This window comes from Maylandia zebra, linkage group LG22 (genome assembly GCF_041146795.1).
Source record: "Maylandia zebra isolate NMK-2024a linkage group LG22, Mzebra_GT3a, whole genome shotgun sequence".
In the NCBI taxonomy this organism is placed as follows: domain Eukaryota; kingdom Metazoa; phylum Chordata; class Actinopteri; order Cichliformes; family Cichlidae; genus Maylandia; species Maylandia zebra.
The window spans coordinates 10712733-10729830 of record NC_135187.1 but is presented as its reverse complement, the minus strand read 5'-3'; the positions used below and the strand labels follow the sequence as shown (position 1 = coordinate 10729830).

At 40.6% G+C, this 17098-nt stretch overlaps 2 protein-coding genes across 4 annotated transcripts in view; one reads left to right on the top strand and one right to left on the bottom strand.

Moving 5' to 3' along the window:
- kiaa0319l (KIAA0319-like ortholog) overlaps positions 1 to 17098 on the top strand; it is a 40898-nt gene that overhangs the window by 14424 nt on the left and 9376 nt on the right. For both annotated transcript variants that reach the window (XM_004548916.4, XM_004548915.4), the window contains exons 8-17: positions 7396 to 7485; positions 7909 to 8006; positions 8140 to 8227; positions 10125 to 10217; positions 10299 to 10431; positions 11609 to 11714; positions 11834 to 11956; positions 12053 to 12176; positions 14260 to 14392; positions 14616 to 14764. In XM_004548916.4, coding sequence (XP_004548973.1) covers positions 7396 to 7485; positions 7909 to 8006; positions 8140 to 8227; positions 10125 to 10217; positions 10299 to 10431; positions 11609 to 11714; positions 11834 to 11956; positions 12053 to 12176; positions 14260 to 14392; positions 14616 to 14764 — 1137 coding nt within the window. The remainder of the gene's footprint in view (positions 1 to 7395; positions 7486 to 7908; positions 8007 to 8139; positions 8228 to 10124; positions 10218 to 10298; positions 10432 to 11608; positions 11715 to 11833; positions 11957 to 12052; positions 12177 to 14259; positions 14393 to 14615; positions 14765 to 17098) is intronic.
- On the bottom strand, positions 1396 to 4383 carry LOC143414803 (uncharacterized). 2 transcript variants are annotated; one of them, XM_076879698.1, is made up of 3 exons: positions 3568 to 4383; positions 2235 to 2386; positions 1396 to 2101 (listed from the first exon to the last, which is right to left on the bottom strand). In XM_076879698.1, exons 2-3 carry the CDS (start codon positions 2313 to 2315, stop codon positions 1433 to 1435), a joined length of 750 nt encoding a protein of 249 aa, XP_076735813.1. In that variant the 5' UTR covers positions 2316 to 2386; positions 3568 to 4383; the 3' UTR covers positions 1396 to 1432. The 2 variants fall into 2 exon arrangements, with proteins under 2 accessions (XP_076735813.1, XP_076735814.1); XM_076879699.1 differs by lacking the exon at positions 3568 to 4383 and having other exon boundaries at positions 2235 to 2683.

Genomic DNA, 17098 nt, shown 5'->3' with positions numbered 1-17098 from the left:
CCTCTTCTAAATTTGGTTTAAGCTTTCAGCTTGTATATTTCAGGCTCACATACTCATAATGTACAGAAGACGCTTCACCGTCCTGTTTGAAATAGTTTAACAGAATGCAACTGTTTACTTTGCCCACACATTTTATGGTAGACTGCTCACATGTTATTTTTCCCAGATGAAATCAGTGTGCTCTGTGGGTGTGTAGCTGAATGAGAGTAAGCTGGAGGAATGTGTTTTGAGAGAAAGCGGCTGGGCTTCTACAGTCAGGACTAACTTGTATGATCATTCTGTCCTTACTTACAGAACCGTCTCTGTAGAGAAACTGGAAAAAGAGCAACAAACCAATCTCTGCATGTCCACACTGAAAAAGCCTTTTGACTTTAACAATAGAAATGCGGCTTGTGGTTTTATAGCCACAGTCAGTTTATTTGAAATTCATAGTAGTTACACTTTTACACAGTCAGTGTATTATTCCTGGAGAAAACTAGCAAAACATTTTTGAAAATTGATATTATAAACTCTCCAGTTTCCCTGGAGGAGCTTTAAAACATCTGAAGAAATCATCTTGATGATGCCACCAGAGTTTTAAAAAAAATAGTGTTTTAAATACAAAGCCTGTTGTGTAAACTGGGCCGGTGGATTGAAGGGCAGAGGTGTTTACCAGGCAGGGAACATCTAGCACTAGGGTTCGTAATGCTTGGCCTGGGGGCAAATGGCAGCTTTTGGTAAATTTTTGTGTGCCCCGCGGGCATAACAAGGAAACATTTCACTGCTGATCATTAATTAGGGTTTCTCCTGGTGTCTTATTTCCTTGTATTTTAAATAGGGCATAAAAAATATGACTAATTCATTTACTCAAAATTGACCCTGATTCTTCAGAAAAGATTCTCTGTGCAAATGTTGTGTATCCATATAGTGAGTGTGCCACAAAGAAATTACAGTTTTTCTCAAATGCTAAAACACATGTCACAAACGTTACCACCAGGTCCCCCAATGTCCAAACACAACACCCTTCTCTAAAGCTACATAAACACAACCACACCTTCCCACTGCAAAACTCAAACTCCCACACCAAGAGAGCAGCTCGAAGCTGTCAAAACTGTAAACACTATACACAGCATTACACACTACAGCAAAACAATTGAAAACACAATGCTCAATTTGTGAGAAGGTTCTTTGGTTCATAACTGCCAATGCATATTTTTATAAACTGTACAGTAACAGATCGTCATAGAACCCTGCAGAGGATTAGGCATTTAGATTTGTGAGTTTCACATGAAGACTATAAATCTATAAAAACATCCTGCATGTACGTACACTACTGTAACACAACTCAATGCAAAAACAGAATCTATCGCACACAACAGTACTCTCGGAAACATGATCAGGGTGTGAAGTCTTTTTTATTGTCTACACGGTCTTTTTACAGTATTACACACAGTCACTGTGCGGCATCATGTCGCCGAGCTGCATTGGGCCACATCACCTCATCCACATCACAGGCTATATTGTCCCTTGCTAGGCACCGCGGGAAAAACGCCCTGGAATGGCGAATCCATCCCTGGAAGGCCTCCACTGGGATGTCAGCACAGGCCAGCTCCATTGCCCGTACGAGGTTCTCTCTTGTGTATGGCTGTCTGTCATACACCTTCCATCTCCATGATGAGAAGAACTCCTCTATAGGGTTCAGGAAAGGGGAGTAGGGTGGCAGACAGACGTTTAAAAAGTGGTCACTGTTGGTGGTGAACCACTCTCTGATTTGGTGTGTTTTGTGGAAGCGGACGTTGTCCCAAATGATCACATACATGTGATGTGCTAGCCTAGGATGGTGTTGTTGACGGTCCAGGAGGATGTCTTTTAGCTCCTCTAGGAAGGTGAGGAGACGTTGGGTGTTGTAAGACCCAAGGACAGCATGCCGGTGGACAAGCCCCTCCGTACCCATAGCTGCACAAAGAGTAATATTACCCCCCCGTTGGCCAGGAACCTCAGTGATGGCTCTTTGGCCAATGATGTTACGGCCTCTTCGCCTTCGTTTCTGGAGGTTGAAGCCAGCCTCATCCAGGAAGAGGTACTCATGGGGTCTGGCCATCGCGTCCAACTGCATTATCCTCTGTGAACATGGAAAAGCGTACAGGTGTTCAGAACGGTCAATCAGGTAGCACAGTATTGTCCAGAAGTAATGTAGGCCACTAAGCAACACAGTATGTCCACTAACTGTACTGTGGACATGGATGTATACGTACTTGCACATACTCGTAACGTTGTTCTATGTGTCGCGCAGAGTTGCGCTCAAAGGGAACCCTGTAGACCTGTTTCATCCTCATCTGTTGGCGCCGGAGAACTCGGTCTATTGTGGACACGCTGACAGCATCAATGTTCTCAAAGTTTACATTATCTGCAATTAGAGCAGGGCGATATGGCCAAAAATATTTATCACGATATATATTTGAAAATTTGCGATAACGATATAACTGACGATATAATTGATGTGAGACAAAATACAACTCCACAACATTACTAGCGCAAAAAGACAACCTTCCATTTATTTTCACTTAAACAAGAAGCTGGTTTTTATGTACATTAAAGCTTTATAAAAATGTAACAGTGCAAATGCAAATTCCTTGCTGAAAGTTTAACCAAAAGGCATTTCCAGTAGAAATGGGCTGACATATCCTGAGCATAACCATGTATAATATCCACTGAAGTTAAAAAGAGGTGCTTTGCAACATTAAACTGCAGTGTGCAGTACGCATTTTTCGGACCATAAGGTGCACGGGATTATAAGGCACATTAAGCGAAACAAGTCAAGTCAAGTCAACTTTATTTGTCAATTCTGCCACATGTACAGGACATACACAGAATAGAAATTGCGTTACTCTCAAACCCTAGTGATTAGAAAAATGCAAATAAAATAATTAAAAAGTAAAAATTTAAATAAATACAATACAATTTTACGTATAACAAAAAAAAAAAAAGCTATGCAATATACAATATACAATATTCAAGTAAGAAGGCATAGTGGTGCAAAATAGGCAAATAGTGCAAATGGGGATTTAGTAGTGTACGGTAAGAGATAGTGTAACAACAAAGTCTTATGAGGTCCAATGCTTAAGCAGTCCAATGCTCCACAAAGTGACTGGAGCAGGCCAGTGAGTGCGTCAGAGAGTGAGTGTGTGTGTGTGTGACAGAGTTCAGTGAGACCCTGGTGGAGAAGAGGGGAGAGGGGGGCAGAATCGGGAGGGAGTTTAGCTTCCTGACAGCCTGATGGATGAAGCTGTCCTTCAGTCTGCTGGTCCTGGCCTGGAGACTCCGCAGTCTCCTCCCTGACGGCAGCAGCTTGAAGAAGCTTTGCATTGGGTGCGTGGGATCAGCCGCTATGCAAAGGGCTTTTCTAGTGAGACGGGTGCTGTAAATGTCCTGGAGGGAGGGGAGAGAGACACCAAAGCAGTCAGATAAATCAAACTTTATTAAACTCATTCTTCTTGCTTCCTCCACTTCTGTACCATTGATACATTAATGTTGAATTCTCTGGTAGCTGCTCTATTCCCATGTTGTTGCAGTATATTAATGACTAACCTCGTATTGTGGATGGATTATCTCAGTTGTTCTCCTGACTGAAGTTTGGTCCGTTTACAGCATCCTGCCATGCGATTGCATTTGTCTCTAACCATGAAGAACCTTCACGTTAACTTTTATAAGTGGGAAAAGTGTTAGTGTTCGTCCTCCAGCTTCACTGTTTATGTTATGCTAACATAGCTGTGTCGCTAGCAATCACGTAGCACATCATTATATACCAGCTAGCCAAACTTCAGTAACCCTACAAACGTCACTGCTGTTTAGTTTCCTGTCTTCATTTATGTTGGAAGTGATAGCAGAGCTGTACGTTTGAATTTTTTCAGAAATCTCTTAGTCAGAACATGCAATATCATGCTTAGGTAACTAGCGAAACTAGCGAGCTAACTTCCGCTAGCTTCCTGCTAACTTCTAACTCGGTTAAATGTAATACATTTTGTTTTCATGGATGCCTGGAAGTTAAACTTTATAGTTACACCTGGTAAAGCAGCAATGCTGATCGTTTTATTAAAGATGAAAGAATTTAGACAGTTTTTAACTCTAAGTGATGCTGCAGTGTTGTTTGACCTGAAGATACGGAGTTTAGGACCCAGATTACTCCCAGATTTAAGAGCATCTTAGAACGGCCGCTTGCATGTTCTGCAAAAAAATGTGCTTTGTTGTGTATCTGACGGACAAACACCAAACCAGTTCCACATCACGGAAGTTGCACCATTTTTACAAACCAATTCTGGTTCATCTGTTTCACTCAACAATCGGCCATGTGCGTATGAAAACAAAGGCACTGCGCATGCGCGTTTTACTCATATTCTATCGCGATATTTCATTTTCCTATCGTTGCCTAACATTATACCGGTATTACCGTGAACGGTATAATATGGTCCAGCCCTATCTGCAATGACTTTGTCTCTGATCTCTCGGAGTCTAATGCAGTTGTTCTCACGGACCATATCCGCAATGAGGATTTCTTGTGCCGCTGTGAATATGGCAACCCTCCCACCTCTATGTGGCATTCTTTCAGCTCTAAAGAAAGAAACATGTGTTGTCAATTGACTGATTTATATGTAAAACTACATGTAAAGTAACAGACCACTTTCACAGGCCTGTAAAACTGTAGTGTGACAAAGAAAGCAATAGCGTACTATACCTGTTGTGTTGTCTAAATGCCTTGATAATGGTGGCCACGGTGAACCTACTCAGGTTTGGATGTACTCTTCGTCCCGCTTCAGCCATTGTCATGCCATGGACAATGACATGATCAATTACTGTTGCTCGCATATCATCTGTTATGATGGTGCGAGGTTGTCTTCTTCTCCCACCTGGACCTTCTCCTCTCTCTTGTTGGCCTCCTTCTCTTCCTCCTCTACTCCGAACTCCTCTTCTTCTTAGGCCTTCACCTCTTCCTCCTCTGATCTCAACCCCTCTTCCTCTTTGGCCTGCAGCTCTTCTCCTTCCGCACGCTCGAATGCCTTCATCCATTGTGATTGTTTGGCATCTTCACCAAACTATGCTTTTATAGGTGGGGTCACATCATTAGCAACAGGTGTCTTCAATTTTGTGTGTAGTGACTGACGCCAGGTGTGTTCCCTGTGTTCAAAGATTGGTGACTGTGGCAAGCATTTTGCATCACATGGGCTTTCATTTGAGAATATGAGCAGAGTTGTTTTGCAACATGTGTTTTAGCAAGGAAAAATGTGTTTAGATTTATGAGTACAGAGGGTTGTGTTTTGTGAATTGTGTCTTCATGTGACATGTGTTTATGGTACTGGAATATGGTGGCTACATTTAGTAAATGTGTTTAGACTACTGGTCATTTGGGTTACAGGATTGGCTTTTGTGTTTTAACATTTGAGAAAAACTGTAAGCAGGTTTTTTGGGGGAAAAAGGGCAAATTTGCAAGAACAGAACTCTAAAAAAAAGAGTCCAGGAGCAATATATTTGAACATCTTCTATCAGAAAGCCAAAATCACCCATTTTTACGTACATCACTACGACAGGAACAAACTACAGGCTTGATTTCATTGAAATGAGTCATCCTCAGGGTGTGCAGGAACTGTCAGCATTTCACAAAGTTGGACCTTTTTTCCTTTACTCGTTAGATTAACAGCTTTTAGCTCATCTGGTTAAAGGATCGATGAGCTTGTGGAATGGTGATGCATCTTCCACAGTTCACAAAATCTGTCCACAGTTCACAAAAATTGCAGGCCTAAAACCTAATGGGTCTTCACACAGATGTGTGTGACTCAGGGTCAATAGATGTTCATTCGTTTGTGCCTTAAAACTAACCACTGTTTTATGCCACTGTATCAGACTAAATGCAGCATACAATAATTAATTTTCTTCGGGAAAGAAAGTTTCAGAGTCAGTTTTTAGTCTTTAGAGTCAACAGATGTAACAAACTGACAGTTGTTGAGTTAAAATGGCAAACAGTTGCCGACATGCACATTAAGTTCAAATATTACAACTGATTTTGAATCTGTTTCTATTTGTCATGCTTAACTCCAATATTCACCCTCCTTTTAGTTCTTTATGTGGTCTCCATCTGCTCTCGGGGAAATCTTTGTATCTTAAACTGCTAAATGCTCCAGTCTGTTCAGCAGCGAGTTAATCGGCTCGTTAATCTTTGTGCACTTGGTGTTTTGTGTACAGTTTGTGTACACAGTTTTTGTCTCTGCCTGCTGCTTCTGCAGCAGTTACTGCTGTCAGCATTAAGAGCAAATCGAAATGAAGACAAAGACACTGAAATGATTAATAAAGCTGTCAGAAGCTGCGCAGTCTGTGTATCGCTGTGAGTTGTGCCTGTCACATCTGTTTATTGCCTTCATTGTAGATATCTGATTACTGATAATAGCAGTTTTAACCATTGCAAACAGTAGATAACACTCGTTTATGTCGTCTATGGTACATGTGTAAACTCATATATATTCATCTCTTCCTTGAAGTGACTGAGTGCTGTCCAAATCACTCAGAAAGGAACAAAGGAGGGAAGTTCATCTATATTTGATCTATATTTTGGTGTTAAAATGTCTAATATATGGCCACGTTACAGTACTCTGTGCCCTGTTTGAGCTGTTAGCAAATTTATTTAGTTAATCACATTGAGAATATTTTAATGTATTTGTTTTTTTAGGGGGGGTTAATGTAAAAATGTATTATTTAAAAAAAAAAAAAGAAAAGGAAAAAAAAAAAGAAGGTAATTTTACCCCATTGCCAGGTGGTTTCTAGGCAATGTGATGAAAACTTGTCATGCGCAGTTTTTTGTGTGGATTTTGTGAATATAAATATGATTCTGTTGTCGGGAAATAAAAATGATCCTGTCCTTTTTATCAAGTGTTACAGGCACATCATGTCATAATATCTGTTACATATAAGAACCTCCAGGGTTCTACGGTGTGCCCGAGTGCCAGTTCAGGTTGCTTAACCACTGGTTAGAGGGGTTCACAGTCAAAGAAACAAACCAACACATACACAAAGTTTGTTTTGCAAGAAAGAACAGATAAGGATTGTGTAAACAAAGGCAGTGTTGTTTACACAATTAATTTTTTTAACTCCTTTTTGCATGAAAAAATGTTTGGAAACCATAATTAATGACGTTATAACATTATTAGAATATTTGTTACAACACAGAAAGAGCCAATGGAAAAAAACGTTCCTGTGTAAGATAAAACTGACCCTACTTGGGCATTTCTGTCACCAGTACTGGTTGGTTGCTTGAGGGTTAATTCTATCCATTTCAGTATTCATTTTCTAATTAAATATAAGGTTTTCGATTAAGTGACTGTTTTTTGGGGTTTTTTTTTTTAATGTTAAATGTTCTGTTTTTTATCACAGTGAGGGAGCTGGTGGTATCAGCAGGAAAGAGTGTGGAGGTAACGCTGCCCCTCAACGAGGTCAAACTTTACGCCTATGTGGTCCCAAATGGTGAGACCAATGGAACGCTGTATGAAATAATGCAGTCTTTTCATCAGTTTCCTGACACCTGAGGAAAAATGAGTGTGTAGGAGGAGCTAATTATGCATGGAGTGGATTTTTCTATGTGTACCAGTTACTAATTATTATTAAACTGTGCGTTATTTGTGCTGTTCAGTAATGCATGGACTAAACTGCGCTTGACATGAGTCTTAATCATTTTGTACGTCATGCTGAACGCTTGTCAGAGAATTTCAAATCTATGCTGAAAAAGATTATAGAGTTCAGAAGAGTAACACACATCATGAGTCTGTTAATCCCTTGAGCCCTCCTTAACATGCTGCAGTGTAAAAACATTGTATCTAGTAGATTTTATTTGAATGCGTACATTTTTATTACACTTGGGTATTTATTTTTATGTACTTTTCTCTACAGGGACAAACTATGCATTTGACTGGCGTCTAAAAACTCATCCCAAAGATTACAGCGGGGAGATGGAGGGGAAGCACAGCAAGACTCTGAAACTCAGCAAGGTGCAGATCACAGTTTCATATTCATGTTTGCTATAAATAAAATCATGCAGGTGGCACTCTGTTGACCATGTAACCAAAAAGGATCACTTCTTCTTTCTGGTTGACTCGATTCCTTCTCTTTGGGTCTCCTCAGCTGACTGTGGGCCTGTACGAGTTTGAGGTGACAGTGGACGGGGAGGGCGCCCACGGAGAAGGTTACGTTAATGTTACAGTCAAACCAGGTATGAAAACTCTTTAGTTCCTGTCATGGCTCCTGATTTAGCTTCTTTTTACACTTGTTCTCAGTGGAATATTTATGATTTACATTTTTTTTCCCTCAATAATATGATTTTGTAAGACTTTTGGGGTCTCTTCCTCCAGTTTATGAAGTGACTGTTTGTCTGTGAAGGTTCTCAGTCATCCAGGTCATCGTAGTCAAAGGAGCTTGCAAAGAAAAGCGTCTGGACTTCTTTAAAAAGAAGTCCAGACGCTTTTCTTTGCAAGCTCCTTTGACTACGAAGTGACTGTTTATTCTACTTTTGAAACCACCTTATAAAATCAAGGTCACGTGAGGACTGTAGCCAACTGTCACAGAGTAAAAGGCAGGGTGAATGTAGTGTTCACACCCACGGGCAGGTCAGATTTACCAGTTAAGCTAACGAGCATGTCGCAGACACTGGAAGAACGTGGCACCGCCACGCCAGCTCATCACTGTGCAGCTGCTGTAAATCACAAATGAGAAACGGTGTCAAATAAAGCTACACAGGAGAGCGATGTTTTAATGCTGAAGCTTTTATATATTAGTTGCAAAATTATGTAGTACTGTTAAAGGGTGTGGAAAATTAACTCTCTTCTGTAGCACCAAAACATCTCAAAACAGCTCTAAGCAAGTGATAATTCACAGCAGGCGCGTTCTCACTCCTGTAAATTAATCCTTTGTGTGTGGTGCTGCGTAGCTGCAGAGCAGTCAGTGTGGGGTTTGGGTGGGCGAGTGTGACTACACCAATCAGGACAATTCACTTTTACCTGTGCTACCCCCACACATCATCAGCAGGTTAATGTTACTGTTAATGTAATTGTTTAATGTGTCAGACGCATGCTCACGGGCACCTCCATGTGGTGACGTGTAGAAAGTTCGTGGTGTGAAACCCATAGACCGTATACAAAGTTGAGCAGTTAGAAGCAGGAAAAAATGGAAAGCGTAATAATTTGAGAGAGTTTGACAAGGATCAGAGCATCTCCAAAATGGCAGCACTTCCTGGGTCTTCCCGGTCTGCAGTGGTCAATATCTATATGGTTCTGATAGAAAGGTGTCAGAAAAACCTGTGCAAAGCAGATTTATGGGCCTGCATAGCTTCAGACCAGTCAGGGTTCCTATGCAGACCCCTGTCAATCGCAGAAAGCCCAAAAAATATGAGACATTTGAGCATTAGAACTGGACTTTAAACAATGGAAGGAGGTGGTTTAGTCTGATGGACCATGTCTTGATGTGGATGGCCAGGGTGTGTGCACTGATTACTTGTGCCACAGCACATGTTTGGGTCTAGTGGGTCCAATGGAGCTTTTGCACATCTGCATTCGCTTAATTTTGCAAAAGTGGACATCAGGACTTGGTGGAAAAACACTGGCGTGAGAGATGTAAATGACTGTTCGTGTGTGTAGTAAGATTATAATGTTGATGCTGCTTTACATAGCCATATTTGATTTGCAAATTACATGTGCTTTTGAATTATGCCAGGACTATTTTAATGTAACCTGTTTAGTTTATTTTAATTCATATCCATAAATCTTCATTGTGTTTGTTTCTTTTATAAAGATTTGCAGTTGTAATGATCTGCATGTTGCGTCTAATGAAGCTAAGCAGTCATGTAAGGTGGTTAATCTTCTGCAGTGTTTTGAATGTACTGGTCCCCCCCCCCCCCCCCTTGAATTAATACAATTGCCCGCTAAAAAGCACTCATTAACCACTTATAAGGAAAAAAAACCCTTATTGCTGGAAGACAGCCCGGCTTTTCTCCCACACATGGTTGTATTTCTGTATTTGCCAGGGTATCCTCTAACCTGTTCTTACTGCCTCAGTCACTAATGCCTAATGTGCAGCTCAGTAAGCGAGTTAATTCCTTATTTTCCACCTGACAGAGCCACGGGTAAACAAGCCTCCTGTTGCCGTAGTTTCCCCAAAGTTCCAGGAGATCTCCTTGCCAACCAGCTCTACGGTGATAGACGGCAGCCGTGAGTCTCCCACATGGTACACACACAGTCATTTAGCACCAGTTAAAGAAAGAAAACCAAATCCTTGTCTTCCCTTTACAGAGAGCACTGATGATGACAAGGTGGTGGCGTGGCACTGGGAAGAGGTCAAAGGTCCTCTGAGGGAGGAGAAGGTCTCTGCTGACACCCCTGTACTCACCCTCACCAGCCTTGTGCCTGGGAACTACACATTTAGGTAAACAGAAATCACACTTATCTCAATGAGATTAGTTGTGAAGTCTGAAAACGCACACCTGTTTTGTTGAAGTGTTGGCCTGCAGACAAATGCAGCTGAGTAAAACTGACTTTACAGATGTTACAGAGGTGTTGGGAAGCTGGAGGAAGTAATTATGCACAACCCGTGTAAGTGAACAGGAAAATCCGTAGTTTGATGTGAAAACATTTGGATACTGTAGCACATCTCTAAATACACTGGGCAACTAAAGGAAATCCTTTTTGTGATGTTCTTTTATTTAGCATGGACATAAAAAAGAAAAAGAAAATTCTCTCCTTGTTAAATAAATAACAGAAAAAGCAGTCCCTTTTGAAAATATCTGATTGATTCTTTGGTACTCAGCTTAACAAGTGCATTTTAGTTTCTCTAATATGGCCTCATTATGTGGGCAAGTGCGTGTCTTCATGACCTACTCGTATTTTTGAAGTGCCTCCATCTGGATCATTTTCAGAGAGAGATTTATGATTTACTTGACAAAGTGTTCTTCTTTTGATATGCTGGCAGCAGCAAATAATAACAGTGAGCTTTCTTTAAAACAAATTAAGAAATATAGACCCGGAGCACAGCTTTTAAGTTATGGAAGTCCGCTAGAAACCTCTGTGTCTTCTAAATTTATACAGTGGGAAGGTTAAATGTGATGCGACCAGTAAGTATAACCTCAGAGATCAGTTTTGTTAAATTGCTATTTATTTGGGTTTATATTTGAGTAGCATATTACAAATTGTGATATTTTTTAAAAATATAGTTCAAAAAGCAAAGAATAAATACTAAATACTTGTTGTGTAATTGACCTAAAAGCTAAAACAAAAAAAACAACAACCCCAAAATAGTGATGCGCTGGTTCTGAGTTAACGTCCATCATTTCACTGCTTGGCTTATCTGGGTTGACATCATAAATTTGTAGGTTTATATTTGTGCTATTTCAAATAAGGCTTGAATAAGGGCTGAAAGTCTTCAAACAACGTTGTTATTTATTTATGGTAAATAATGTTTTCCTGGCAGAAAAGTCGAGATGAATCAGAAAAGAAATGCAAAACTAAGCATCTTCTATGAAATTTTGGCAAAAAGATTTTAATTTCTGCAGCACACATGTCTATGGTTGTCCCATAAATGCATCTCCATCTTCCTTTTGTATCAGTTTGACAGTAACTGACTCGGACGGAGCTACAAACTCGACACAGGCCACTCTCTCCGTTAACAAAGCCAAGGACTATCGACCTGTGGCCAACGCCGGCCCAAACCAGGTTTGTCCTCTCTGTTGTATGATGCCCCAACCTGCAGGTGCTGCTATCACATGAAAATAAAGTAAGTTATTTACGCCAAACTGCGGCAATCCTAATAACTTTTCTCTTGCCTCTTCCAGGTCATCCAGTTACCACGCAACTCCATCACTCTGTATGGCAACCAAAGCACCGACGACCACGGTTCTCTGTCCTATGAGTGGTCCCTCAGCCCAGAGAGCAAAGACAAAGTGGTGGAGATGCAGGTACAATACTCCACACAGCTGAATTCACGTGTTTTGGGTTATTTTTCTGTGGATAAGATCATCGTAGCTAACAGTGGCGTATACTGTGCTTTTCAGGGTGTACGGACTCCCATCCTACAGTTGTCAGCAATGCAAGAGGGAGACTACACCTTCCAGCTGACTGTGACGGACTCAGCTGGACAGCAGGACACTTCTCAGGTCACCGTCATCGTGCAGCCAGGTAAACAGCTGGAGAGTTCATGCCACCTCAGCAGATATCACTTCCCAGCCATCACAGATGTCACACATTAGCTCAGGATTTTTCAGTGTTTGTTCAACTCTGAGCTATTGTTCACCATATGGAGCGAATAAATCTCTTTAACTTGACATTTAAGAGATGCCGTATCTGAACACAGTGTACCCTGTGTGGCTTCTTGCTCGCCCCTTGTCTCTTCCAAATTTACACATCAAAGAGCAAATTGAGCCAGTGTGTAAGTCGCCATTAATTTGTGACCTTTCATGACGTGTGAGGAGAATGTCGGCACTTAAACTGCTCCTGTTTAGCAAACAGTGACGGGTAATCATATGAGGGAGCAGAGTGCACTCAAGGTGATAAGCACTTTGTAGACTGGAAATGTACTGTTTTATGTTGGACCTCGAATGCGAACACACAACAAGGTCAAGGTCTGCTAGGTTTAGACCGAGGCTATCTTGTGAGTCATCGCACCTGAAAGATATGACGATGTTATTAGTCAGAATCTAATTCCAGGTACTTCAGAACATAACTGCTGTGCTTTAGTTACTGTCAGAAAGACACTGGTCCTTTATATCATAGAAGGGTTTTCATTACAGTGATGTTATTAGCTGTGTTATACAAATATTGGGTTTTCTTTCGTCTCAAGCTAGCTCGGCTTGAAATACTGGTCAGTCTCTCCAAATCACTGAATATTTTAATATTGACCCCCCTGAACGCCCAGAGCTTCCTAGTTTGAGGAGGCCTGCTCCCCAATCCAGGTTTTTCGGACAGTAATTGTAGCTCTGTGCTTTAGTAGTTTTCTCATAGTCTCATTATATACAACTGGACTTCTTTTTGTAACCAATGGAACCGGACTCTTCTGGTCATTAGAGAGATTGCAGATACAAAGCACTTTGTAATGCCTTCAGTTTTCTGATTTAGATTTCCATCTTCTACAACCTCAATTCGGAAAGAGTCGGAAGTCTGTGCAAAATGTAAATAAAAACAGAATTGAATCATTTGCAAATCTCATAAAACCAGACTGTTGTCACAATAGAACATAGAAAACACATAAAATGTTTTAACTGAGAAAATGAAATTTGATTTAGGTAAAACATCTAAAAACGAAATTGTGTCTTTGTTTAAATGTATTGCCTCTCTTCTATTAAGAGTCGGTGAACATTTGGGGACTTTCAGCATATCTTGATGGTGCCTTCCCAGATGTGCAAGCTACCAATTCGATTGGTACCGATACACCTCCGTACCACCAGACTTTTGAAAAGAGGGTTGATAATTTTCCTCTTTCGTCCAGAGGATGCAGTGTTTGTGTTTCCCAAAAAGAATTTCAAATTTGGATTTATTTGACCACAGAATAGTTTTCCACTTTGCCTCAGTCCATTTTAAATGAGCTTTGGTCTAGAGATGACAGCAGCATTTCTGGCTCATGCTCACATGTGGCATTACAGACCTTTAATCTGCAACCTTTGACCTGGCAGACGATGATTTCTCCAAGTCTTCCTAAGTCCATGCAGTGATTTCATGACATAATCATGTCTGTTTTTGATGCAGCACTGAAGGCTCAAAGATCACAGAATTATAGATATATAGATAGAGCCTACACTTTTGATCATATTTTGTAATACATTAGATATTTTGCAGTCTTTGCAAATTTATGTTGAGAAAGATTATTGAAGTTTCACAGTTTGTAGATGTACCTTTTTGCCAGTTAACCTAATGAGCTGCAAAATGTTCCCCCAACTCTTACTTTTCAAATTCAAAACAAACTAAAAATTTTCATATAACACTACTGGTTTAAATAAATTCGCTTTGGGGATCTGCTGATACCAAGAGCAGATCCAATGTTAAGTCAACAAACTAAACAATTCACACATTTGCAAAATAACCAAAGCACTGCTACAGATGCATTGTAAACGTGGAACAACATAGATTTAAATAGAATGGTTTGACCCGTTGAGGCCTTGCTCAGTCAAGCTGATCCAAACACTAATATTGAATCTGTCCTTCTATACTGTAATTTAGTGTGGTCCAAATAATGGAGTTGTGTGTGTCATTTTCACATTTCATTCAGAAAATAATAAACCACCAGTAGCAGATGCAGGACCTGAGAAAGAGCTGACGCTGCCCATGGATCACACCACACTGTATGGCAATAAGAGCCACGATGACCAGAAGATAGCCACCTATCAATGGACAAAGAACAGGTCAGATGAATATGGATTAATGCAGTTTGTATTTTTTGTTGTTAAAGTCTAGAATAATAGTTTACATGATACCTCAATCATAGTTACTGAGAGGTTTATAATATAAAACACTTGACAGCGACTGAAACCTGTGAATTCACTAACATTTCCACATCCTCTTTAATTCCCCTTGTCCCTCCCTTCATGTTTCGATCTTTTTTTGGTCCGTCTGTTCCTCTACCAGTGGTCCCGATGGTGTGAAGATTGAAAATGCAGACAGCGCCGTTGCCACGGTGACAGGTCTCAAGGTCGGCACATATGAGTTTACCCTGACAGTAACTGATGAGAGGAAGCTGGAGAGCAGCGACACTGTCACAGTCATCGTTAAGGAAGGTACGGAGTTGTGTGTTTGTGTGGGTGTGGAATAAGACTTTTCCTTTAAGCAAAATAGCTGCTTTATGTCAAAGTCAGACAGCTGAGTATTACGGATGTTTTGAAATTTACATGTTAATTACAGAAGCAAGAGCTCAGTTATTATCTGGAATAACATAAACACACTCGGATATGTAGACAAACGTATGGTTTAATGCATGCACATACACACAGAGATCGATATAAATATAAACTAATTCACTCTAGTGCGGTATTTAAAGTATTTGTGCTAATACATGCCTTATTGCATCAAATGCCTTAGCTTTATCATTATATTGAATTTTAAATTTTAAGCACTTGGTAACAGCAGAAAGGAAGAACTCCCTTTTAACAGGAAGAGACCTTCTGTAGGGCCAGTCGGTTACCCAATATGGGATAAATATGATCTCTCTCTTTCTAGTCCCTATCCAGCTCTCAGTGTAGCCTTTTGGATCTGCTGAAGGCTTTCTGTTTAGAACAGCCTGATTAAAATGGAATTACAAGAATGATTGTCCAATATTACTAAAATTAGGAGCAATCTGTTTATAAGCATTATCTTAGAATGCTTATTGGTCCTTCAAACGTAGGAGTGTTGTCCAACTATTACCTTAGGTGCCATTCAGAGGCCTGTTCTCTGTACATTTTTTTAAAAATAATCCCAGTAATCTGGATTTTGTTCAGATCTTTGAACCCATAAGAGAATTTGATTAGGAAAGCTGGAGATTATTGTGCACTCCCATTATCGGTGACCAGAGTATAAATATCAGTACTGGAAACCATAATCGGGTGGAGTAATGAGTGGAGGAAGCAACAAAGAGGGGGGAGTATATTCAGATGAAAGGTTAAAAGCAGCACAAATGTGACACACTCATTCATTCATTGCTTGGAGAACAATAGTAGGAAACTAAATGATGAGTTACTTTTGTCAGTTACTCCCTCTTGACTTATGCGCTAACTCTAATAATGACTCACAATATTCAGCAGTTTTTCCTGTCACCTGTGCACAAAATGGAACTGGTCCCCACCCTTCCTCCAACCTTGGTTGTGCAATATTTGCACAACCAAGGTTGGGCTGATTTCCGTTAAACAATTCTGGTAATTCTTGATCTTGTTTACAATGAACAGACCTGAGACAAGCAGGTTTGACCTCATGGATGTGTTGCAGTAAAATCCAATCCTATAGCTGAAGAACTGAAATATTCCACATCAAACCAAATCATCAGCAGTTTAAACCAAATAATGTGCCGATCTATGCGCTAGAACAGTAGTTCCCAAACTACCGTACGCGTACCCTCGGGGGTACGCAAGTGGCTGTAGGGGGTACGCGTGGGTTGGGGTTGGAGTGGGGATCAAAAGTTTTAAAAGCCGAAATTTGCGCTAATGCAGTTTTATTTGCCTGTCAAATACATGACTATATACCACCCTCTGGTGTTCAGCAAAAAAATAGCTCTGACAAAATACATGGGCGTGATTTGCCCAAATGACTGACACCTAACAGTTGAAGTTGCCTCCAAGCATTCAGTGCAGCGTGAAAATGGACAAGTGGTTAACAAGAAAAAAAGGCCCTACCACAGAGACACCGGCCACAACAACCAATAAGCTCATATCTGAAGATGCATTTTCCAGTGACCGCACAGGTGATTGTTCAACAACAATGTGTTCGTCAGATTTGGATGCTAGCAGTGCTAGCAGGGATGTATCTGTGGTTACTAGCCAAGTGGCTAGCATAGCTGGAGCCAGCCATGTGGAAAGTGATGAAGTGTCTGATGCGGAGTGTCAAAGTGGGAGAAAGCATGACAGCTCGGACTGTAACACAACCTCATCAAAGAAGCGCAAATATGATGACAATTATATTTCGCTGGGGTTTACGTGTATAAATATTGGTGGATTTCCCTGGCCACAGTGTGTTATTTGTGCAAAAGTATTGTCTCAGAACTCAATGAAACCTTCACTTTTGCGCAGTGTAAAAATGGTTAACTTTGTGAAAGCCAGGCCGCTGAACTCCCGCTTATTTGCTGCGTTGTGCAATGAGATGGGCAGCGAGCATGAGACATTATTACTCCACACAGAGATTCGCTGGCTATCTAGAGGGAAAGTGCTGACCCGTTTCTTTGAGTTGAGGGATGAACTTAAAGTTTTCTTCAGTAACCATCCCTTTGAGCTGTCTGAACATTTGCATGATGAAGAGTACCTTACCTGCCTGGCTTATCTGTGTGATATATTTTCTCGTCTGAACGAGCTCAATCTCGGATTACAAGGCGTTTCTGCAACTATATTCAATGTTCAAGATAAAGTTGAGGCCATGATAAAGAAGTT

Excerpts from the sequence above, each read along its gene's own strand:
- LOC143414803 (XM_076879698.1), bottom strand. The coding sequence starts at position 2,315 with ATGAGGATGAAACAGGTCTACAGGGTTCCCTTTGAGCGCAACTCTGCG. Across the intron at positions 2,102-2,234 it reads AACGTTACGAGTATGTGCAA|AGGATAATGCAGTTGGACGC; the intron begins GTACGTATACAT and ends CCATGTTCACAG.